At 37.3% G+C, this 25,810-nt stretch overlaps 1 protein-coding gene across 1 annotated transcript in view; it reads right to left on the reverse strand.

Moving 5' to 3' along the window:
• The window catches only part of PCLO (piccolo presynaptic cytomatrix protein), a 316,269-nt gene that overhangs the window by 146,685 nt on the left and 143,774 nt on the right, over positions 1 to 25,810 (reverse strand). Inside the window, exons 5-6 of the mRNA XM_057380904.1 lie at positions 19,602 to 24,663; positions 17,220 to 19,228 (exon numbers count right to left, since the gene is read on the reverse strand). Of these exons, the coding sequence (XP_057236887.1) occupies positions 17,220 to 19,228; positions 19,602 to 24,663 (7,071 nt within the window). The remainder of the gene's footprint in view (positions 1 to 17,219; positions 19,229 to 19,601; positions 24,664 to 25,810) is intronic.

Below are 25,810 nucleotides of genomic sequence, written 5' to 3' on the forward strand. Positions count from 1 at the left end.
AAAAAAAAAAAAAAAAAAAAAAAAAAAAAAGGAGAATCAGAATTTAAATCAACAACAGTGGTTTCAAAACATGAAATCAAAATTAAAATTCTTATGGTTGGTCTGGAATCTAGGATATATATTCACTGCAGATACAAAAGGAAAAAGGTTCTTTCCTTCCTCCTTATTTTCAGATATTTCATTATCCTTATTCCAAACCATTCTTTGTCCACTGTTGCCATAGGTCAAAAAAAATCCAGGTAAAAAGTAGCTCTACTTGGTTATATGCATTATACTGATCACCTAAACATGCAATGTACAGCGAATCTTACTACAGAAACAGGGGAAACAATCAGTAAAATATGTTCACAAGACGATCACAGATTTGGATTGGTTCTCTTCTCCATTGTTTTTATGTGTTTTATTCACTGTTTTAAAATTTCTAGGAGTTTACAAAGAARAGAAAATTAATGAAACCCTGAAAGGTATGAAATTATCCAAATGCACATTCTAGACCAGTGGAAGAGGAAGRGCTGAAAATTTAGTCCAAAACATCCAAAACTAATGGCTACTGAAAATATTATTGACATCTTATCTTCACAAAGTATCAGTGAATTCATGTCATTTATTTTTTGGGGGGTCCAGAGATGTTAACAAAAGGTCAAATGATTGCTCTGAAGTCTCAAACAATCTGATGTTCACTGTGACCTAKAGCAGCCTAAGGTACAGTGTGATGATAGATCCCCTTACAGATAAGAAATCACTGTATGGGRGGGTTGAAAGAAAAACTGTTGGGTGTGATTTGTCAGAGATGTGCTCCCAAAGACTGAAAAAAGCAGAAGMAACCAATGTCTTTTAGCTGGTGAGGACATCAGAAGGAAACGTTTTTGGAGACACAGATCCCCAACACAATAAAAGTTTAAGGAAACCGTATTACACAAAGAAAAACAAGTGAGGGTTGTAGAGTATCAGGATAAACAAGACAAGAGCACTTACTAGTTATTATTTAGTTGGAAAACAAGGAAAAATGGGTAAATATGAAAATGGCTCTTCTAAACATTCACTGCACAGTGCTACCACTGAGAGCTTTAGCTAGGTTTGTAAAATTCAGGTGGGGATGCACTCCTTTACCCCCAAGGTAAGAACCTCTGGGGAAAGAGGTCTTGACTTTTCAACTACAGCAAGTCAAAGGATGGAAAGACAAGAAGCACAAACTTTAAAGAGTTGAATTCTGAAAGTCACCATCCAGTAACAGGCCATAATGGTTTGTTTAATAGCACTATAGAGATGAGGAATGCCTATTTGAAATACTRAATACCTGGATGTTAGCWTATGATGCAGAGGAACAGTTTTGGTCATTAGKTCACCCACATAAAATCAATGGGTGCATAGATTTTGTTTCAATTTGTCTAATTTCAAGTCAAATCTGATTTTCTGGACATCCTAAAATTATTCATGTTTAGGAGCATCTAGATCTRAATGAGAAACTCAATAAAATTATTTCTATTTCGTAAATTGTGAATAATTTTGGTATTAATTTGGTATTATTTTAAGTATAAATATTGTCTATTATTAGAACAAAGCACTTTYGGCAATTTCTTAGCCAAAATGTTTTGATCCTGCAAAAAGTTTAAAAGGTCTCAGCTTTGTTATCCATGTATTTATTTGCCTCTGAGTTAAGACTGACAAAAAGTTATTGTTTACCATCAATCRTGCACTGATTTTAGAGCCTTGGACAGACTAGGATAGTGAACATTAAGTCATCTTCCATGATGAGCATCGCTGTTACATAATTTCTAAGTCATCAAGTCAAGTACCTAAATGGTTTTACTTCATTTTCGTATTTATGTTCATAGGTCTTTGATAAGACTATAAACAAAAGAGCCTTTCTATAAACATTACAGAACTCATAAAACTTGCAGCACCAGCTGCTTGTATTTCATCAGGAAATATAAAATAATTTAATTTTTAGATCCCTCTCCTGAAGACACAGCAATCATTCTAGTACCTTGCTGTACTTATGGCAGCCAGGAACCAGGCTGCTGAATAGTGATGAAGATTATCTCAAATGGTGAGTCACTGATGGCATTTACCTCAGAATGCATTATCTGTGAGCTCTGTGTGTTACTGTGCAATTCCTTACTGCATTCTTTGAACATCATTTTGCACATAAACACCAAGTATTGAATCCCTGATGAAACATTTTTCTTTATCTACTCTGATCTTTTCCTGGAAAACATTAACTCACTTTGTATCAGTTGAGCATCTCATTTTTTACTGAAAATATATGACTTAGTCAATGCCATGGAGGAAAGGTTGAATTAGATGGATTTTGATAGGAAATTTTGTTGCAGATTCTATCCTCATGAAACTAATTTCCAGTTGTTGAACTGCATGTGAATAAACCAAACTTGAAAACCTTCAACTTGTTCTAAATCTATTAATTCTTTTTTTGTATGACCAGCTGAGAAATTATAAAGAACAGATTTCAATGTGGTTACTCTCAGTTGACCACTAAATTTCCAAACTATGTTTAAATGTTGAATATTTTGAACTGCAGAAAATTTATTTCTAACATATYTCTTTTAAAATGCTTTGAAGTTTAATACTAAATTATTAGTAATCCTATACTTTCAGCAGAAAACTCACAACTGATGACAAAGATTTTCAGAAAAAAGGATCAGAAATACACAGCAATATTTGAAAGCATTTATGTGCTTCTCCCCATTATAAAATTACCAGATGTTTAGGACAATAAAGTTAAATATTTTACTTCAAATTTCTACTCTTTGTGAGCAAGTAATTTTTCTTGTTTCACCTTATTTCTTAATTTATTACCTAATCCCAATGTCTGTGTAATATATCAACATCGTTATGATACACACCAAAAATTACTAAAACCAGCATCACAAATTTGATGCRAAAGTGAGACTTCCAGAGTCTCAGCTATTCTATTGATATCTCCAGCTCAATGCACACATTTAGAGTTGTTCTATATATTGAACTCCTTCTGGGTTTGAAGCAAATGGAGCTGGTTATCACCATCTGTCACTTTCCCCCATTTCACCATTTACTTTATTGACTGTACTGTCAATACTTCCAGAAAAAGACAGACAGCTGAAAATCCTCCTCCATTAATAAAAATGATCCATTTTTTTGGTTTTGTGGGTTTTTTTGGTTTTTTTTTTTTTTTTTTTTTTTTTTTTTTTTTTTTTTTTTTTTTGCTTTTTGATTTTTTTTTACTTTTTAATGTATTCCCAGTTGGAATGAGAAGTAGAGAAAAAAAACAATCCATGCTTGTCTGATTTTTCAGGTTGAGAGTGACCAGGACCTTATTTTTCATTTCTCTCCATAGGCAACTGAAAAACTATCACTGTATTTTTTTTTTCTCTACATACAAAACTCCTTTCTTTTTTCCTGTGCAAACTTTGGACTTCTCCAATACAAATTCAGATTTAAAGATTACTTTCTACTAGGAATTTTCCAGCATTATTATTTCAATCATTTAWTTAGTCTTCCTTCCTGTTCCCCACAATCTGTCAAGTTAGGGGTTCATTTTTTTTTTTTGTAATAATCAGAACTGAGAAATTTTGTTTTAAAGAAAGTGCAAAAAAGTCATATTTGAAATAGTGGAATAACCAATTCAAACAAAAAAAAATAATCTAATGGCATGATCCACACTGACTGAATTAAGAGTGTATCATAAACCTCAGAGAGTTTTATGTGAGCTATCAGATTAGTGATTTTACAGCACAAGCACAAGCCTCTAAGATTTCAAAAGTGAATGGAAATACTCAGATCTGAAGAYCATAGTAGATTCATCATAACAGATGACAAAAAGTTCAGCAGCAATGCTGTATAATATATATTGTTTAAATCTTCCCAAATAGAGCAAAATATTACAATATTGAGATTGTAAAAGTCATGTTCTAAGAAATTCYGAAACAAAAATGCATTAATAAGAGCCAACTAAAATTTGGGATGCTGATATAACTTACAAGTGTTTTGGCAGTGCTCCATCACTTATCCTTCRATTGTAGCTTCTTATTATATTTTTATAAAATCATAGAAATATTTTCATGTATTATATTTTGAAGAAGGCCTTTCAGAGAGATGTTTTACAGAATACTATCACTGGATTTTTGGGAACTTTTTTTCCAAGTCTAGTTACCCATAACATAGGAATGAAAGAGACCTTTTCTAATCTATGTGTTAAGAATGTAGAATATATTCATTAAAGACTTCCTCTCTATAGTGATGACAAATACTAGTATCTCTGAATTTATATATCAACTATGCAATACATATGCACAAGCAAATACTAGTTTTTATTATGAAAGGATGATTTCTTGAAACTTATATGTATTAAAAAAAGGTGGAAGAAAATGGTGGAGGTTCTAGCAGAAAAAAAATCAAAAACCAAAATCAAAACAAACATACAAAAAACAAACAAACAAAAAAATAAAACCCAAAAAAAAACCAAACAACCCAACTCAAACGCCAAGCATAGAGATTTCCCAAATTACTTTAACCTAATTAGAGGGTTTGAGAGCTTAATGGGGGACATAGACTAGTGTCTCCTGAACTGTACTGTGTAATTCTTTATAAAGTTGCAGAGGAAGTGCTTGAGGAAATGTAATTTGCTTCTGAAGTGAAGCAGCACAGCAGTTCCAGTGCATCTGCACTCGAGTTGATGAGAACAACAATGCAGGACTCGGATGGCAGAGTTTCCATACTCTTCCCACCCTGTTTATACTCACACAAAGTATTAAAAATGTCATTTAGAGAGCCCAGTGTAGGCCCAGTAAGATGGTCAGGGCTTGAGGAAGAGTGTCTGTTCAAAGAAAAGAGATTAAGGGAGGTGAACTTGGAAAAAGTCCTAATTGCTCTCTTCAAACCTCAAAYGAAGCAGTACTGAAAAGACAGTCAGACACTCCTAAGGGATGCACAATGGGAGACAAAAGGCACAAACTGCACAAGGGAAGTGATGACAGCAGTGAATTCTCAGAACAGAATGCACAGAGAGGCAGCAAAATCTCCATCCTTGGAGATTTTCAAAATTCAGCTTGGCAAGTCCTCCTAGACATCTGATCTAACTTCGAAGTAAGCCCTCTTTGAGGTCAAAATGGGACTGCACCTCCACAACACCTTTCCAATCTGATTTTTTGGTGATCCATGATGACTGAGGAGTTTAGATAGGCAATGTTTTCAAAACATAATACAGGCACCAACCTCCTGATGTGTATAGTGCCAAGATGCTGTGGAAGGACTGAAAAACTAGAGACTGCAGAATTTATTTTAATTTAATGAAGCTTTGATGTTCTATAAYTCAGAGTCTCTGAGATAAAAATACAAATCATGTGTACAAAATACCCTCCAAAAAAGCCATTTGCTATTTTATAGATATGTATGATTGTATGTATGTTTGTGTGTGTGTACATATGTCAAAAATACTACTTCAATGTCAAAGCTTCTTGTTTTCCTTGGTGAGTTTTTGGGCTAAATGATGAAGAAATAGGAAGAAAAGAGATAAAATGTGTTCCTCTGCCTGGGTTATCATTCCTCAGACAAGCCACAGTCACACAGGCTGTAAGAAAATAAGAATTCAGAGCAGSCTACACTACCACTGACACAAAGATCACTTTTACTGTCTAAAGAAATATTTGGAAACATTACAATAAAATCCTCTATACTACAGTGTGCCTGATCAAATGGGCAAAGAAGAAACTCACTGATTCCATTCCATTCTTCCTAGAAGACTATGATATTTCTACTGTTGGTCATAACTTAGGAATCATAAAAGGAACATCAATATTATATAAGTGATTAACCCAAATGGTAACACACCTGATAAAACAACCATTGCTTCTAATATCAGCTCAGTCAAGGAGCATAATTTTATTTTGCTATTGCCTTCTTACATTATATATATATAGCAAAAAACAGCTATGAAAGAGGTTACAGAAAATGTATTCCAGAAACTAATGAAGTAAATATTAAATATTCCAAACTACCTTATGACTTCCTGAGTCCTATGTCAGTGTGTTTTAATAATGCCATACTGCAGTTGAAAATAAACACTCAGTCTCAAATTAATCCTCCCTACACTAAACCTAAATTTGACGTGGGTTACACTCATTCTGATTCACTCCATCCACCACACTTCCTGACTGTCTTTTCACCTCTGGCAACTGCTGACTGTCTAAATCAAGGAGTTATCAGATTTGGAGAAATCAACCCTGTTAAACTTCTCATCAATCAACCCTGTTAAACTTCTCATCCTACACACACACTAAAGAAATCCTCAGCATAAAATCCTCCTTCAGACCTTCCTCCCTACTAGTTATTAAAATTCAAACCCTGCCTTCACTCTTAGCTAATGGCTGGCCCATTTAGCCTGCTTGGCCATAACACCCCAGGAAAGGTCTGGCCAGGCAGTGTAAGAGCACCGRCACACTTGAAGCTTGAACTGGATTTGGCATCAGCCAACAGCTTGCAAAGTGAGTAAGGTGAGATAATCAAAGCTGTATTTTGACTGGAATCACTTCGATTGGATGAGAGAGAGAGCATCAGAGAAAGACCATCTGGGAAAGASAAGTAGGGTTTAGCAAGGAGATTAGAAGGAAGATATGGACAGATGGAGAATGTGAACAGAAATTGATCTGAGACCCGAATTCATGATGTACAAAATGCAAGTTCTGAAGGAGAGCCAAAAGGCAGGCTTCCTCTGCAGTCTCACACCAAGGGAGAAATTTCAGGCTCTGCATCAAAATTTCACAGAGATGTCTAAGACATAATTTGTGACAGACTTACCCCTGTATTTGGAGTTTTTACAGAGTTCACTTAAGCAGTGCAGCACTAATCAAATTGGCTACTGTTGGTTCCTGTCTCATATCTTCATTCTAAATGCAGGGACTGCAAGCTCTTACCAAGCCATTATGGATTCAGCTCCCTGAGCTGAACACTGCAGCAGGTAAATCACTCTTTTGAGTTTACCAGTGTTCAGCTCTCTCTTAGTAACAAAACTGGAAATTTTTTTGAGAAATTGTACTGAGAATATAAGCAAAAAGCACAAAAAACTCACTTTCTCCAAGTGAGATTTGAGGACTATTGACAGGATAGTTTTTGAAAGTCTGAATTGGTGTGAGCAGAGCCAATCTTGTCCTATAAATAAGAACTTTATCTGCACTATGATGCCTACCTGTCAGCAGCCGTTCATTTTAAAAGCATGCTGGAGAGACCAGAAAAYAGTGAAAAGATATTTTTGTGATGATGTTTCAGTAAATTAAATTAATTTTAATTTTTTTAAAAATATTTTCTTTAATCTAGAACCTCGAAAACAATTTACAAGCCTAACTTTAACTGAATCATAACTTTTGCTGTGCAGAATTGATAAAAGGAAACTAATACATAATTAAGAAATCCAGTTTTGAGAGGAAAAAAAACCAACAAAAAAAACAAAAACAAACCAGGAAATAAGAACACAGAAGGCTTGGAAGACAAGCTTTTTGAGTGATCATGGGACCAAAAGCAGTCTCAGTCATCTGGAACCTTATGGTAGTCATTTGAGAAATGAGTGGCATTAATCATAATATAAAGTAACACCATCAAATAAATGGATTAACTACTGTTCCCTTGGAATACTTCTGCCTGCAGATTATAACAGAAATAGGCAGTGACCAGATCAGGTGGGATATTTATATATTTATGCCAATATCTAATATTAAACATGTTCTTTCCAATCCTCCATACTTTAACAAGGTAAAACTGTGTTGTTTCAGCCAAGGAAAAGAACAGACTTCCAGGCTTCTGAAGAGAAAAGGGGAAAGTAAAACAGGGAGAAAATGCCTCTTCAGCCAAAGGATATAAAACACAAGGCAAGGGATATTGAGGCTATTTGATTATGGATTTATTAACTCTGTCTCAGCTTCCTATCTTTCAAATGAAGACTGCATCACTGCAGTCACTTATATTATAGAAAGGACCCTATATATCTGAGTGGCTTGTTTACTCAGCAGTCTGCAGCAAATGCTATATTGATGCAAATCAACAGCAAAGATGTGCATGACACTGTGTAAAAAGAGCCATGAATACTAAAGAAAGTTGTATTTAATTTTAGAATTCAGTTTTTAAACGTCTGTTACTCACAGGGCTCAAGATATTTTTGGCTTGGAGAGGAAATCAGTCATGTAGACTATCTACCCCTTTATGTTATTCCCAGTATTGAGACATAAAACAGTTTCACTAAAATATATCAATKTAAAGACATCTGTGCTTTAGYAGTTATAAAGTTCATATCTACTAAMTATCTCAGGCCACAGATTKAGATAATACATCCTGTGCCTCCACTGCATGTGAAGAGCGGTTAATATTTGTCCTATTTAAAATAATGCTTGACACAGTGAAAGACTTATCTTGTTCAGCTTTGGTCTTCTTTCTAGATAAATACAGGCAGATCCCTCAGACTTTAAACCAATGTTATTTAAATCTTCTATTTCTCTTAGAAATAACCCTGAGCAGGGTGGAATTGCAAAAGGTATCCTACACAGGCACAAGTTTGTCAGTATTTCCCAAAACACCATGACCTTTCATGCAAGCACTTGATATTTTTAAGTCATATTAAATCTGAACTTTTGCTACTACACTGGAACATTTCCTCTACTGCCATTGCCTAATCAGTGATATTTCTGGGGTTTTTGTTTTGGGTTTTTTCTTTTTCTCTTCTGTACCTGTAGTGTCTGTATCAATATTGAAATTTTGGGACACCACTCTGAATTGTATTTCTGCTTTCCAGAGTAATTGTGCTTCCTATGTTGATCTAAAAAATGTTACATGAGTCATTTTTTCATACATTTAAATTGCAATTGAATTATTAAAGAGTTAAGCCTAGGAAAGCCCTTGTTTGATCCACTTAACACTGCTTTCGAGTTTGACAGTGACCATTTTGACCTAAGATATTCACTTCCAGCTGGGAAATGGAAAGAAAACTTCCATTTAAAAATCWCTATTGAAAAAAATTAGCTTAGCAACAATGTTGTGTTGGCATAGGAATGCAAAGAATTTCAGTAGAAGGGACCATTTTTCTTAATATTTCATAATAAAATTTGATCTGGCAGCAATAATATGCAAAACCATATGTGTACCTTAAAAATTATTTTTTAATATGAAATCACTGTCTCAGAAAAGCAATGCCTGATTAAAAGGATTTTGAGGATCAGAATCAAAGTAAATTCTAACACTGGCAAGCTTTATTAATTTAAAAACAAATAAATAAACAAAACCCCAAACTGTTAGATGTTATTAGCCCACATTGCACTTTGAAACACTGATAGCACAAGAGAATCTGGTCTAGACAGATTTCTACCAATAAGAATTAAACCTTCAGAGCTCTGGTATATAAGATATCAAGCTAATAATGTTGTGATGCGTATTACAAACACACACACATCTAGGTCAAAGATTCCTGGGCTACCTTCACATCATGCTTTCATTATTTTTACATTTTGGGACAATTATATGGGGTATATCTAGCTCTGCAAATATTCTTCACATTTTTCCTAAGGCAATAATGTAGAGGTTTGAAATTTTCAGTATCTCATACGCTAAAAATAAATTAGGGATAAATATATCCCTGTAGAAAGTATGGCCAGGCACCAGAATTTAATGAAGACAGAACCTTTAAATTGTAAGGAATTAATTGCTCAGAATAATTATCTCAATACTGGCATWCCCTGAACTTTTTCCAAAAACAAGCAATCCAAAACCAAAAAATCAGAAMATTTTCAGTGTAATAATGTGGGTTAAAGGAGTCCAGAGGCCTCATATGCAGAGGAAGCATAACCATTTTCACTGTGSACAATGAAGTGGTATAAAAACCATTTTTTAGAGCTCTGAATATTTTGTATATAATTTAATGTATTTAATTATATCTGATAACAATTTTTGGATGTACCATGGTTTTGGGTTTTTTTTTCTAGCAGTCTTCATATAGGTCTTATGAGTTATCATGGTGTTTTACCAGTCTTGGATCACTGTCAAGAAACATTTAATCACATTTGGCTGATCAAAACAACATTTTGGAACTTAAAAGTATTTTAATAACATGATGGGGGGAAAGTGCTGGAATTAAGGCCTACATTTTGTCATGAGATGGAGCACTTTGAGGGGAACAAACTGATTCTCTCTAGTTAGTGAACTTTGCTACAGTTTGCTGGGAGGTTTCACAAATTAGCCTTCCTCGGGAGAAAACTCAGTAGGAAGCTCTGTTCTAAATGTATCACAAACAGGCTCAAATCCCAGTAGGGAAAACCAGCCCAAACAAATGACTGTCTCCTTTTGGACAACAATACTTGCAGATAAATTACATCAGCTAATTCAATCTATTGTTCAGTTTTTACTGCAGCAAGCAACTTGCTGGTAAAGCACAGATAGCGCCTTCTTTCTAATAAAGGTTATATAGACATTGTTCTTCCTCTCCTTTTGGAGAATGGACATTCATTTTCTCAGAATAGCTTTCAGAACATCAAAGATGTTCATAAAATTGTAGACAGAATAAAATGCAGGGAGCCAGAATTATCATCAGAACATGTGAAAGAAATTAATTTTTTTTATTTCAGTTAGACAATTACACTTGTAGACCTTTTACCCTCCTATTCACACTAACTACAGTAATCAGTGGTTTGAGAGGAGATGAATATCTGAAGCAAAACAGAGCTGAARTAGGCCAAAATTTGCTCATGGGTATGTGCCACTCTGTTCTCCTCCTGCTTGGTTGCACTGTACAGATTTATACCCTGTATTTATTGCTTTTAAACAAGGAACATGGTATTTACCTCTTTCCACACCAAATACTCCAATAASCATGGTAATCAAATTAACCAGAAACTAATGCAAAGATGTTACTGTACCTCGATTTTTATCTTTCTGGAAGATAAAAGATTGAGGGAAGGAATTTGTGGCCAGGGATGGTTTCCTTAATATCTGTTTGAGAGMTGACTTAAGAGGAAGATGGATAAGCTGAGAAGTGACATAAGACCAAGGTTCTTTGTCAACTTTGCGATACATCTCATGTTTTATGAAAGATTGTTAAGGWAAAAGAGTGAACACTATAATATTTTTCCATTATGGATCAATGTCCCTTGGTTGAATAGAGAAGGTGTAAACCCAGATAATATAAAAGTATCAGGCAGAAAAGTCTGACCAAGTTAAATATGTTTTAGAAAATAATGTTCACATATGTTGCCCAATTGTGGGATATTCTGCCTTTTTGGGAGATGTGACATGGAAAAAAGATGCCTGATTGAGTCAATAAATGCTATTTCCAAAGGATTCCAAATACTTCACAAGAAGCAGTAGCTTGAAATGTTAATAAAACTCTAAATTATAAATAATTCAGACCACTAGTGGAAAAAAAAAAAATCTTAAATCTAGCTGCAACCACATGGTTAAAGGAAAATATAGATAAGTCCTATTTTATTATTTACACAGGGATAAGATTGTTGAGAATTGTTTTTAGATGTGAGTGAGATTACCTTTTCAACTCAGTTCCCAGACAATTTGCTTGAAGCACACAAAATAAGCATATGACAACGCTGAAGCACTAAAGGAACTTGGGGGGAGCATTTACATCTTCTCTGGATTTCTGGSCTGAATTCAATCTTAAAATAAGATTTCTTGTCCTTAAGCAAATAACGAGCATTATTCAGGCCTGGTGACTTAAACTGCTATATGTATTAACACCCTGTCACACATGTGACATGTGCAGCTCACAAACTCCATGGAAATCATATGAATTATGCAAATAAACCTGCTCCCAGATCATTCTTTAGKACTGGTTCATGCACCTTCAAAATGAAGGACCAGTTCCCACCAGTCTCTGCAGAATTTTCACTAAATCACAGCACAGAGATATCACTTAGAAGCAAAATTAAAAAAAGAAACTTTACATTTTAAATTTAGATAGTACCAGAGATGGTTCCTCACTCAACACCCATCTGTATTGAAACCCAAATAGTAGCTCTTTCTGCAAAGGTAATTCCTTTATATGGAAATATACTTTTAACAGAAATGAAAATGTTATTTCCATTTTCTGGGCTGAATCATGGAACTAAAATGGAAAATTAAATTCACTGAATTAAGCCTTTTGCAGTATAACCATGTGACCACCTATGTCTCAGACCAAAACTCACTGGTGAATATTTTACAGTAACTATAAAGATTATAACAAAGTACCAACTCCTTTTAGCTGGAATAAAGCTCAGATAACAAGAAACCAAGGGAAACACCTTTGTCTTGTGCTCCAAATGGTAGAAGAATTATGTTACCTGACAATCTGGAATGACATTAAGAAATGAACCTACTCCCTGCTTCTGAGGAAGGTAAGCAAACAGAAATATCCCCTTCAAAGCAGGTAATTATGCCTACTTTTTTCTCACTATTCATTATCCAGGGAAAACCTTCCTTGCTCAACTACAAGCCTGGTGATCAGCTCAGTCCTGAATAAACAAGCCAAACATCATGGATATGATMTATGGAAGGATTTGGTTTACTGGGAACAACTACCTCGTTTTCCCTTTTCTGTGCTCAGATGTAYAGCCCATCTGACACTGCCAAGGTMAGYTGTGGATGCTCCATCACTGGAAATGTTCAAGGCTGGGTGGGATGGGRATTGAARCAACCTGGAATAGTRAAAAGTGTCCCTGACTRTGGCAGAGTTGGAACTAGATGAAATTTTAAATCCCTACCAACTCAAACCATTCTACAAKTCTGTGAAATCATGAAGTCTTCTAAAGTCGAAAACTTCAGAATACAGTAGAAGATACACAATAGTGTGTTAATAAAGTCATGTAAAAAAAAAATCCTCTCTGAAAATCTGTAATTCTGCTCTTAATATAGCAATAAAAGAAATCTTGCATTTCTTACCTAAATAAAGACACGTTTGGGGGGATTTTTCTTGAAATAATTACCTTTTTTATTTTTTACTGCATTATGAAGATTTGATTTAATTTTGCCTTACAAGTATGGCAAACCACATCAGATAAAAATGTCAAGAAAAGTCTCTCTTAATAAACATATTGATAGGATTTAGTCTAAGTGTTAAAGCTTAAATGTACAGTTTCTACCCTAAAGCTGACAAGCTGTTGACAGATGTGTCTTTGCATTAGTTTCATGAATACAAACACTTCTGCTGAGTCTGTGCACTGCTCAGCTGTAGATGTTTTATGTGTGTGACAGGTCATGTGCAAGATCTGCTGCAATTTGCCTCAATTTAGCTGAGCAGGCATTTTGCATCCAAAGGCAAAAGGAAGACAACTTCCATCTTTGATTACACATATGCAATGTGTACAAGTGCCAAAGACAACTGYGACAGGCATGGGACTTGATTCTGTGCTTCACTGGTGCAAAGCTATTTCTTTATTATTCTTGACACGTACTCACAATTTTTTTGTTGATGCTGAATRGATGAATTTCAATTCTTCACTTCCAGACTCTACTGACAGCTCCTGGTCCTCTCATGGAAACCACACCTATTCACTCTGTGGAATCCTACCATACTGGACTACTGCACAGTCTAATAAAATCAGTGCTGGGGAGCTCATTGCCACAGGGAGCCCAAGAGACACAAAGTTCAGAAAATAGCAAGATGTGGTATCTTTGCAAAATGTCAATTCCAATGGATGGTTTTTACAACTTTTTTTGGTGACTAGCTGACAAGTGGCAATTCCTAATTTTTTGTTGACTTAGCTATGCTTGATTACTAACATGTATCACAGAAATGTACAGCACATAAGAATTACAAAAGGGAACAGTGGCAAGAAATACTTTGCAGGAACAGGCAGCCACCATCTATGTTCATTCAAATGTTCATAGAGACAATGACTATGACAGAGAAGCAAGTGAAAATGTGATGTAAACACATAACTCGTTATCTGAAAATTAAATGTGCCACCACTGAAAGAAATGTTATCTGGATCTYTTAAAATTTTGTGATTAGCTACTAGGTTACTTTTCAGTCTTTCACTTATACTAGATTAGATTAAAACATTGCAATAATTTCCTATACAAGATGCATTAAACAAGAAAATTATATTTAAAGCACTGGGTTCTAAGGCAAAAGGTTCTAAGACATAGAGAGATAATTTAATCATCTTAGTTATAGTCACCGTAATTTCTTTCCCTGAAATGTTGTAAAAATCTATTTTCCATTAGAAGAAATGCATGAATGATGAAAGGGCACTGTCTGAAGGACAAGGTATCATTTCATTGTAAATCTTAGAATGAGATCAATTTTATTCTTGCCCTTTTAGTCCYACCAATCGTGAAAGGATCATATTTTTGTCTCAACCACCATGAAAAAAAGGCTGTGAATCATATACATGAGCACATGAGCACCCTTTCCACCTGCAGTGTTTATGAATGCAGACAAAGACATAACCCTGATTCATGAACTATTAAAAAAGTGATGGGATATTCACCCATGCAAAAAAATATTCATATACACATTCCATTTCCCTAAGGTAGTGAAAGTTCAATCTTTCTTTTCATTTTATTATTTTATGTTCAGCTCTAGTAAATTCTCTTTTCCAGACTGAGCGGTTTTGTAAGTTTTTCTGTGATGAATTTCACTCTTTTGAATGACATACTGACCACTTCTACCTTTCCATAATGAGGAAATTAGGAACTCACCGGTCAGGGGGCACAAAAGTGTACAAAGGGAATTGACAAAGGCTTTAGCTGCTGTGGGCATGGTACATACACAGAATTAATAAAAAAAACAGTTCCAGTGACAAAAATATTTTAAAGTTAAGGAGCTATCTTACTTTCATACTTAGAAGGATACCAAAAGTCATCCTGTATATAAACTTAACTATAACACCATGTGGCTGTAACAACAAAGATGTACAATTGAAAAAATGCCAGGAAGGTTTGCACTTTGCCAACAATGACACTGCATGTATGTTTTCAGAGAACTTTTGAATGTGATAAAATGTACAGAAGAAGAAATCGCTGTCCAGTTTTTCCTGTGCTTTAAGAAGATACAGTCCTAAATTCACAGCTTAAACAAATGGACATGTTGTAGGGAAAATGTAAATCTTGTGGAAACTAGACCATTTAGATCTTGTACTGCAAAACTCTTCTTCATAGCATAACTGGACTGAGTAATCAAGAACAGAAACTGGTATATAAATTGCAAAAGCAATTTATGTCCCTATTTCCAGATACTGATGAGGTCAGTCGATTATACAATGCAAGGATCACTGCAAATATTTTCTCTTTCTTTCGCYATGTGTCTTTTCACTTTAAACTTCATGTACCTGCCTCAGAATAAGCTACCTGGACCTCAGACACATAATTAACAAAACTCTATCAGAGAGTATAACAAACTTAGTGCTTAATGTAACATCAAAGCTGAAATCAGCCATGATGGTCATGGGAGGTTTATTGAAGTGTTTACTCATCTTCTATTGTCTGGCCAAGTTAGTGCAGCCCACTTYATATTCATGGAAGTTTTTCAATTTCCTTGTGCTTGTCTACTTGCACCTCACCTTCCATAAAAATGTCCCCCTCATTTATTTAAACTTTGAGACATGGGCTATTTKCTGCCTGATGTCTGCACACTAGTGAAAACCACATAGCTTGTTGCTACTTGAGTTCAAGGCAAAACCATAAAGAATATTTTCRTAAAAAAAGAAACAACGGTGGACAAGCTCTTTGTTTTCATGTCTGATTAAAGAATAATGTATGTGTTCAAACTCTAAATGYCTTTAAAAATGAGCTGCTTATAGAATTTATCATCCATTGTATAAGGATACAATTTCTATCAAATATATACATGTATCTGTGAAATAAGTGAACTGAATAATTTCTTCTCAGAAATAGTTTTACTATACTTTTAAAAATATATTTTAGTTTACAATATTTTACCTACTCTYCACTATTAAGTAGAATCCAACACTTTCTTACAATCCATGAGCAATGTTCTTCRAGATGCTGTTCCAAATCCTCTACATGAAACTTAAGTGCTCGTGTTAGTTTCCCCCATTGTGCTTATCCTGCTTTAGTGAATTGGTGTTTRTATGGATTGCCATAACTATGGCTTTCCCTTCAAACTCCCAAAGACTGTTTTCCAAGCAGTAACAGCATGGGAAGCATTTAGTATCTGCAGAAATATGTGAAGCTGCAGGAACTTCTTACAGTGGGACCCTTAAAGGGTATAACCAGATAATTCTGCATTTGAAAGCCACCATAAATTATCAGAGAACAAACCCTCTTTATCCCATCCAGTCTGTACTAATCACTCATATTCACAGACAACTGAATATAAAAGATAAATATTGCTGAAGAACCTGAATGGCAAGTCATGSAGAGTTCTGACAAGTGAGATACTGACCCATCAACTGGCAGAAGGGAAAGGTGTCAGATAAAATGACAGTCAAGAACATAACATATTATAAAGATTTTTTTTGCCGTATTCCTCTTATTCATAAATGAAAATCAGATTCACAAATACGAAATCTTAATTCTGAAGGAAAAGAAATACTCTGGAAATGAGAATTTTGATCCTTCAATGATGTCAACCTTCTCTGACTCCTATAAGAAACAGCCCTCAAAACCTGCATAACTTCCAGGTAATCATCCTTATCCAAAACAAATTAAAAATGGATTTTTGATACGAGACTTTTTGGTCYGGGAAAGATAAAAGATGTACACACTGGGACGTGAGATTATCCACAGAATCCCACATGGCCAAGAAGCCTCATGAGGGTCAAAAAGGACAGCTAACCRAGGCAATTATATATCTGGTGTTATCTGCCTCTCAGAAGGCACATGCAGTCATTTCAAGGTAAATTCATTATAGGCTGTGCCACAAGAGCTGGGTGTTGTATGATTAGAAAGGAAATGCTTTCACATTTCTGAAGAATTGTCAGTAACCCCTATACTGGCAATCGATTGCCATTTAAAACAAAAGTGCCATCCAAATTCTGAAAAATGAACATGTGTTATTTCCTTAATATTAGTAAAACTGTAATACGGGCTTCTCTATTTCCAGAAAAAAATAGTGAAGGAAAATAACCATTGCTTCGGACAGCAGATATTCCTCTGGATTTTTCAGCAAGGTGTGCAAAAAGACTACATACATAAGTAYTGGAAATGAGTGTATGTCCTCATGTTGAACTGATAGCTGTAGAATTGCATATTACAAAAAAAAAAAAAAAAWGAARMAAAMAAATACTTSTTACCMKAAAACCCTCAGTGTATTGAAACTGAGCTCTGGAACTGTCTTCTGCTGTGGGACTCAGGGGCTTAGGATCAGACATAGAGCGTTGCATCATCTTTGCCTTTGGGCTTGATGGAGGAACCTTGGCCATGTCAGCATGCAGCATCTTCTGAGGGCTGATGTCATCAGTCATGGATTTTTCATAAGGTACAAATGCTGACTCTATGACTTTGCTTGGTGAAATGGGGGAAATGGGTGAATAGAGAACTTTGGGAGATTTGGGTGGGGAAGGGACTACCTGTAATGTGGAGTCTGGACGAAGGTGGGTTGAGTATCCTATCTCTAATGGTGTTGGACGTTTTTTGTCTTTCTGAGGAGATGAAGCTGACAGATACTGGGGACTTTGAGTGTCTGACTCTGACTCTGTTTGACATCCCAGACTTTCTCCTTTATATGTCTTTTCTGGAGCTGAAATATGCTTTATGATTTCAACCTTAGCATCCCATCGGGCCCTGATTGAAGGTGTTCTTATTGTTCCTACAGGTTCTGTTTGTACCGARATCTCTGCCACTGTCTGAACCGCAATACTGGACACTTTGGAGAATGGTTTAGCTTTGTCTGCCTCAGTGGTGCTCTCACTGTATTTCCCTACACGAGGCTTCCTTCTGGATCTGCTGGAAAGATCCCATTCATCTTGATCTTCATCATCTGTCTGAACACTTGTATCAACACCCTTCTTACTTCTCCGTCTCCTGTTGGTGTAACCTCTTTCTGCTCCATCTTCATCATCAGTTTGCACTCCACTGTCCACTATTTTTTTGAAGCACCGGGGSTCTTCTTCCAGGGTCTCCTCAAACTCCTCATATGGACCACGTAATTTTGGCATAGAACTTCTCTTTTTCAATTGCTTCTCCTCTCTGACATCAATATCCTTAAGAGACATTTCTGAAACCGAGCTTAGGATACCAGATCTGGGTAGGTATTGGGTAATGCCATCAGACTGAACTGTATACCATGCTTGGCTTTGWGGAATTTCAATGCCCAGCACTCCTGAAGCTGTAGTGGTTGTGTCATCAGTGGGCCAAAACTGGCCATTTTCTGTGGTTGCATACTGTCCTTCCAGAAGCGTTTGATCTGTTGTAGTTTGTGGAGAGCCAGTTCCTGAAGGGTCATAACCATACTGATATATTTGACGAAGTTTTTGTTCCTCTAACTGTTGGTGGAGCTGTTGTTGAAGTTGTTGGAATTGTTCAAGCTGCAACTGCTGCTGGGCTAATGTTTCTTGTCTCATCATAAACTGAGCTTGCCGTTCCTCCTCCTGCTGAAATAAGAGGTGATGTTTCATGGATTGCAACTCCTCAAGCTTTTTCTGCACCATAAACTTTTCTTGTTCCCTAAATCTTTGAATTTCCTGACGTTCCCATTCCAGCTCTTCCGCAAAGCGCTGCTGCTTAATTTTCTCAAGCTCAAGAAGTTCCCGCTCCAAATCAAGCTGCTGCTGTTTGCCTTCTTCAGGGGCAATGAGAAGGGCAACCTCCTCATCAATCACATCTGTATAAACTTCAGATGCTGTAGTTAAAGCAGGTATCAAGCTGGTTGGCGCAGTGGTAATAGTTTCTATAGTATGGGGTGGTAATCCTGTCTCCATACCAATGGCAGTAGTTGCAGTATCTTTTTCAGCTGCCACAGTTGTCAAGAAACTGTATGATCTTGGGAGTGGTTGAGTCTGTTGCAAAGTTGATAAAGAGGGCACTGAGTCAATTGTTTGGAGAGTTGGTAAATCTCTGACACTTGTACTGAAAATAGAACCGGGTTGTGTGGTGATGGCAAATGTGGATGGGATTGGAGTCGCTACTGAAGAATAAACAACACCATTGGATGATCTTAAAACACTTCCARCTCCAAACTGGGAACCCACAGATGACACCATTCTCGCTTGGGAATACTGTGGTGTACTGAGCCCGAGGCCAGAAATCTGACGAGTCTCTGGATATGGACCTGTAGTCTTGCTTGAGTAATCCATAACCTCACCTGAAATTACAGGGCAAAGTTACAGTCCAGTCCCACAAAAGAATGCTGCTTTGCGGATTCTGAAAGTCATCCCATCTTGATGAAATAAATGGGAAGGGGAAACTGCATGCAAATCTTCAGTTAATGATCTACTTTAGATGTGAAGGAAACAGCATTTCTGAACATGCAGGCACATGCAGGCACYTCTGTGCAAACACATACGTAAAATGAAGAAATGAAAAAACACGTGTAATCCGGCATAATTTGTCACACTGTCCAAAAGAAAACAAAAGAACAGAAGGAGGGGAAAAACAATAAAAAAATTATCCTGAAATGAGGTGAGGAACATCAAAATTATATTTCAAAGAAAGATCTGCTGCTGTGTCATACTGACCTGTAGTTACTCTTCCAGAGGTAAGATCTACTGCTGTATCTGTTGCCCCAACTCGATAATCAAAGCTATTCTTGCTTTTGTATGCAAATAGTCCAGCTTCTGATAAATTTGTGTCAGACATAGATGGTTTCATACCTCCCATTCCTCGGTAGCCATATGACCCTGAACGATCATACTGATAATGGTCATCTCTGTAGCCAAAGCGGTCTTCAGGAAGTGTAGTAGAAGGCTGCTGYGCTGTACAGCTCCTACCAAATGGCAATTTATAAACCATATCACAGCAGACAGCTCTTCTCCCTGCAGTCAGATCTACAGGCTTTTCATCATCTTCTATTACTGTTGTTACGATACCTGAAGTAGTTTCATCCATTGTTACTACTGTTCTGTGGGATTTTGCAGTGCTAAGGTCAACTGCTCCACTCTCCGCTGGCTCCTGAGAAATGGAGAGATCAGTCCAACCATTGGTAACACCAACAGGTGGGACAGTAACAGGCTTTGTAGTAGCCCATGTCACTGCCTGTGTTGAAGTACCAAGGGATAAATTTATTGGCACCTCATCTCTACCTACAGAGAAGGCCTGGCTGCCTGTTACTCTGTATGCAGGCTCAAAATGTTTTGACGTTGTCAGCTGAAGCGGCGTTGTCATGGCGTGTCCCAGATCCACAAGGCTGTCGGTGCTGGTGGTGTAGCTCACAGTGGCAGTGCAGGTCATTACTGTTACTGTCTCAGGGACTACAGGCAGAGAAGGCTCAGCAACACAAGCAGTGCTAAGGTTTATTATGGATGGCTGGACAGTACTCACTGGCCGTCCGCCTGYGTCAGTCGCTGGCATTTGCCTTCTTACATCCATGGGAACAGCAGACAGATCCATGCATCTGTCTCTCATGTCAATGTCCATCTTAGTTAAAGTGCGAAGATCTATGACATCGCCCAAAGGATGGAATCGTCCATTCTCTCTGTATCTGGGTTGATCTACAATGTGCAGTGGCTCTGGAGGTATTGTAATAGCAACACTACCTAGACCATAACCAGGCACTGGACCCTTAACCACAGGCACTGTGGTCTTGGTTATGTCAGTTGTTACTACTGGTTTTGAAATAGGTATTTTTTCAAAAGCTGATTGTGTTGTCACAGGAATAGCTTGCAATGCCCCGGAAATATACATACTCTGACCTGCCATACTTTGAGTATCCATAGTTCTCATGGATGAAGTAAAAACTGGTTGCATAGGTTGGGGAATCTGTTCTTTMGAAGGTGCTTCTAAAGGCCAGCTGGTAACAGCCTGACTAGTTATAGCTTCTGTGGGAGTTCCAGGCTCAGATGGCAATGTGATGACAACATAGGTTTCCTGGGAGGGTTTTGCCAGCCTTGGTGAAGATTTGTTAGAGTGTGGAGACAAAGGGGAAGTGGGAGACGGTATTTTGTATTCAGCTGTGGTGACCAAATTCAGAGTCATACTTGAAGTCAATGGCAAACTTACTGGTTTGGGCTGGGTTTCTGCTGGCTTATGAACGGATATGGGGAGCGGAGGAATTGCTGGTTTAGGAGCAATTGGAGGTTTGGTTACTTCGGGGGGCCTGTGACTGAAAACAAGCCCGGCTGGAATGGAGGATGGTTTGGGTGGTACAGGAGGTGGTGTTGGGGTGTATGTTTTTGTGACAGGTGCCACATGAGTCTTTAATACAGCTGTGGACTCTAGCGTTGGAACAGTTGTGACTGGAGGTACCACTGTGGGAGCTGTTGGTGCTGGAGTCTTAATCGGTGGCTTCTTTTTGGGATAAATGGCTGGCTTGGGTAAAATAGGTGGAGGTGGTAATGGTGGTGGAGGAGGTGGTGGWGGAGGAGGAGGTGGGGGTGGAGAAGGATGTGCAGAAGAATCCAAAGAAGAGCTTCTAAAAAGAGAGAACACTTTGGCTGACACAGCAGGGGCTGGGGAAGGCACAGAGACCATGGTGGTCTTACTTACAACACTGTGAGTGAGCACAGAGGGTGTTTCTGGTGCTGGCTCTGTAACTGGTACTGATGCTATAGATACAGGTAGTTGCTCAGATGCAGCACTAGTCAAATCAATCCTTGTCATATCAACACCCAATTCTTTGTGTGGCTCTTCATGATGAATTTTGACACTGACAGACTCTACTGTACTTTTAATTTTTCTAGCTGCTTCCTTTTCTGCTTTGGAGGTATCAAAGGTAATGGTTTCAGCTGCATATTCCTTGGATTTTGTAACTGTAGTTGCCACTGCTAAAGGTGCAGTTTCAGGCAAACAAACTGCAGTTTGCTGCACCCTCTCCATATCTGATTCTATTGACGCTTTTTTAGTGGCTCCAGCAATAGATTCATAAGGCATGCTCATTTCAGAGTACTCTGCTGCAGATGTTAAGGGAACCTGTGTTACTACCCTGACACCTTCAGAATCTGCTGGYTTACTTACACCCTCTGCTGGACTGACAAAACCTGTGGTTGTGCTATCTATAGGTGAGGAGCTATCCGTGGTACYAACTGAGGATGTAGATGATGTTAAGGAAGCTGTATCAGAAGGTAAAACTGACCCAGCACCTTCCGATGTCTCAGAGTATGTCAATATTGATGTTTCATGAGAAATTATTTCTTGAATTTCCCTGGCATAATCYGTTAAGTATTCATCTTCAATTTCCTCTGCTGTAAAATGCTGTGTTATTTTAACATCTGGAATAGAAAGTGTTGTGCTACTGACAGGTGATACATCTGAGATTGCTGAAGTAGTGCTTGATGTTAAAGATGTGCTATCCACTATTTCTCCACCACCAGATACCTTTGTATCAGATGCTGGAATAAAATCTGAAGTTGGCTGTGTTGGACTAGCCCCAGGGGTTAGCTGCATTTTCTGCCTTTTCATAAGCTCTTCATAAGCAGCTTCTGCATCTAACAAATGCTTTTCCTCAGCGGTGGAAGTTACTGTGCTATCTAATACAACTATTTCATGACTTTCTGGGATAATGTAAGAACTAGAAACAATATCTTCTTGAGGCACAATAGTATGTAAAGTCTCAACAGTATAGTAATCTTTCTCTAGATCACTAATTTTCTGTGGTTCATCATAGACCTGTTCTGAAGCTCTTGGTTTTTTCTCTTTTCCTCTCTGCTGTGYATATTCACTGCTCTCATCTTGTTTCATGACAAGATTACTATCAAKAGCTCCATTGTAAGTATCCTCCACTAAAGATTCATAAATATAATCCTCTATTAGCATTCCACCATATAAAGATTCTTTTTCAAATGCTTCATCTTTTTCATTTGAAATTTGAAATGATTTGGACTTATGCATCATCTCCTCATATACCTCTTCRGCACTTTTCAATGTCTTTTGACCGCTCTCTTCTTTTGGAAGTCCAATTGGTTGTTCATCTGTTGGTGAGTATAGAGASACAGCAGTAGGCAATTTGTAAACTTTTTGCACTTCTATTATTTTCTCTGGGCTTATTTCAAAACCTTCAGGTTCCGACTCTATACTTGGTGAATATTCAGAACAAGAAGATCTGTGCAGCTCTTCCATTTCTGCAGCCTGTCGCAATTCTTCTGTTGGAGATGCATCTTCAATGGGAGAAAGGTTACTTGGTGGAGTCTTTGGACGTTCCCTTCTTCTCTGGGCTCTTAGTTCATCCTTGTCCTTTTTAGATTTTTTGCTAGAACTTTTTCTTTGTTGCTGTTCTATTTCACGTTGTTTCTCTTGTTCCTTTAGCAGTTCTTCCTCTTCCCGTAGTTCTTCTTCCTCTGAAGAATCTTCAATAGTGGGAAGAAGMGGACCATGTGTGCGATGCCTGGCTTTGCGCTGTTGTTTGCTCTCCCCTCCCAGCTTTTTGTGACTGGGACTGCTGTCACTGTCTTCATCAAGCGATGACACTGATGTAGGAGATGTACCTGGTGTGAAACTGGAAGCATGCAAACTAGAAGACCCTTCTCCTCTAGATCTATCTTCTGGTGAATCTGTAAGACTTTCCATCTCTAGCTCAGGCTCTTCATCAAAATATAAAATACCTTTGGGTTGTTCAGATACTTCAGAATATTTGTTTGTTATTGTACTATTTAATTCTATTGTTTTGAAACGTCGAAGGCCTCCTCCTCCAGATACTGCAAGTTCTTCACTGTCTTGACTTTTACTTTCCCTGTATTTTGGCTCTGGGCTTTCATCAAAAGTCTCATCGTCATCATCATGCCATGAATGCCTTCTTCCTGCATCCTCATCATAGCCTGCACTGCTTTTCCGTGCCATTCGTCTGTGTTTTCCAGCTGTTCCTTTGGCTTTGCTTTTCACTTCTTCTTTCTTTTGGCTTTCAGCTGCACTGATCTCCTTGAGTTGATTTCTAATGAATTCATCATCTTCAGAACCTGAAGCATCTTCATCAGCACTCATCTCTATAATCTGTTTTCTAATGAAGTCTTCCTCATCAGCTGATCCTGGGCTTTCATCTCGTTTGTACTCCTCACTGCTTGAAGAACCAACGCTCGTTCTTCTTTTCCTCCTTGGGACGGGTGAGTTTTCACTCTCACTGCTGTCTTCCACAGAGTCATAGCGTTGTTGTCTTCTTGCTGATATGTCACCTCCTTCAAGTTCTTCCTTGTAGTCTGCCTGGGAGGGAGCACTTCCTTTGCCCTCTTCTACAATGGTTCCTTTGCTTTCTTTGACAGCTTTTAAGTCTTCCTCTTCTGAGCTGTAAGATTCTGGAGTGACTGGCAAAGGCTTTGTTTTAAGTTGATCCTTTGTCTGTTCACCATATGTTTCAGAAAGCTCTCTGCTTTTTGCAGATATTTCATCAGAAAGAGTRCTTGCCTGAGCTTCTAAAATTGAGAGTACAGTGCTTTCCAATTTAGCTAGATCTGAGGGGCTTGGTGGACTTTCTTGTGAGACAATGTCTTTTTTATTAGATTCTTTGAGTAATTCCTTTTCATCAGTGGGGATATGACTTGGAATTTCACCAAGTGAACTTGATATCCCATCAGAAGAATACCCGGTGTCACTCAGACCTTGTGGACTTTTCTGTTGTTGAGAGCTTGATGTGTCTGATTTGTCATCCTCTTTTTCCTAAAAAAATAAATACATAACGCGTGTGTATACATTTATATATAAATTCTTAATGTCTCCTGGCAATTAAAAACGTGATTTTTTTTTTTTTTTTCTAAAGGATGAGTTCATGTCTCAGATGAAGGCTGAACACTAATTTTGCTATTCAAAGCTATTAAATTATACAAAAAAGTTCCTCAAATGTTGATTTTTTTCATTGAATCTAATGAAGCTTTGCATGGCTGCCCAAACTGGCAACTGATTTTACTAGTTTCAAGATAATCTTCTATTTTTCAATATAAAATTTAATTATTTTYAGAATACTTAGTAGTGATAATCTACTATTTGTTCACACATGCATAGGACAAGTTGCCAGGGAGTTTATTTATATGAAGATTTTATTGACTGTCTTTTAAAGCTGTCTGCATGGTTCTAGATACAAAGTAATATAGCTTGACAAATGTCAGCAGAATTTCTGAAGTCTGCTGCTTTCTTTGCCCATTAGATCTTTTACAACATTCTAGAAACATGTCAGTTTTCTCAAACTTTGGACTTGGRGTTTAATTTTGTTGATTGAATTGTAATATATTGCAATATGCAACAGAATACATAGAGTACTGAAGCATGATTTARTGCCATTTGGAATGTTCCCATATATTGGAATGTCCCCTACATCTGGGCACTGTRCAAATAATTTCTGAGTACCACATAAAAAAGAAGTTTCTTAGTAAATTGGTAAGAGTAAGCTGCTGGTAGGGAAGTGCAACTGCAGGGAGGAAAGCACGATGGTCAGCCCCTGACTAAAGGAAGGAAACAAGGCAGGCATTCCTGACTGAGCATCATGATCAATGTTTTCCTTCTCATCCCAAATTAAACACCCTTAGTCATCCCAGTTTCCAGATCCTTCTACACCATTCTGACTGACGAGCATCTCTACTTCCTTCTATAAATAACAAAAATACCAAAAATATCCTACAGCAAGTATTTCTGCACTAGTTTTCCCTCCTGCTTCTCACAGCTGTGAAATGCTCTGTATTTAGTGAAAGTACCTCATCATTCAGCTAAAAAACAGTTCACTGTCCAAAACACAGGTCACCTCGACCCTATTCTGAGCTGACAATTTTAGGAAGTGTCCCCACCTCCACTGGCAGTTTGAGAACAAGYATCC

The sequence above is a fragment of the Malurus melanocephalus genome, unplaced genomic scaffold (assembly GCF_030028575.1).
Source record: "Malurus melanocephalus ecotype Western Australia unplaced genomic scaffold, MMel_1.1 scaffold_478, whole genome shotgun sequence".
NCBI lineage: Eukaryota > Metazoa > Chordata > Aves > Passeriformes > Maluridae > Malurus > Malurus melanocephalus.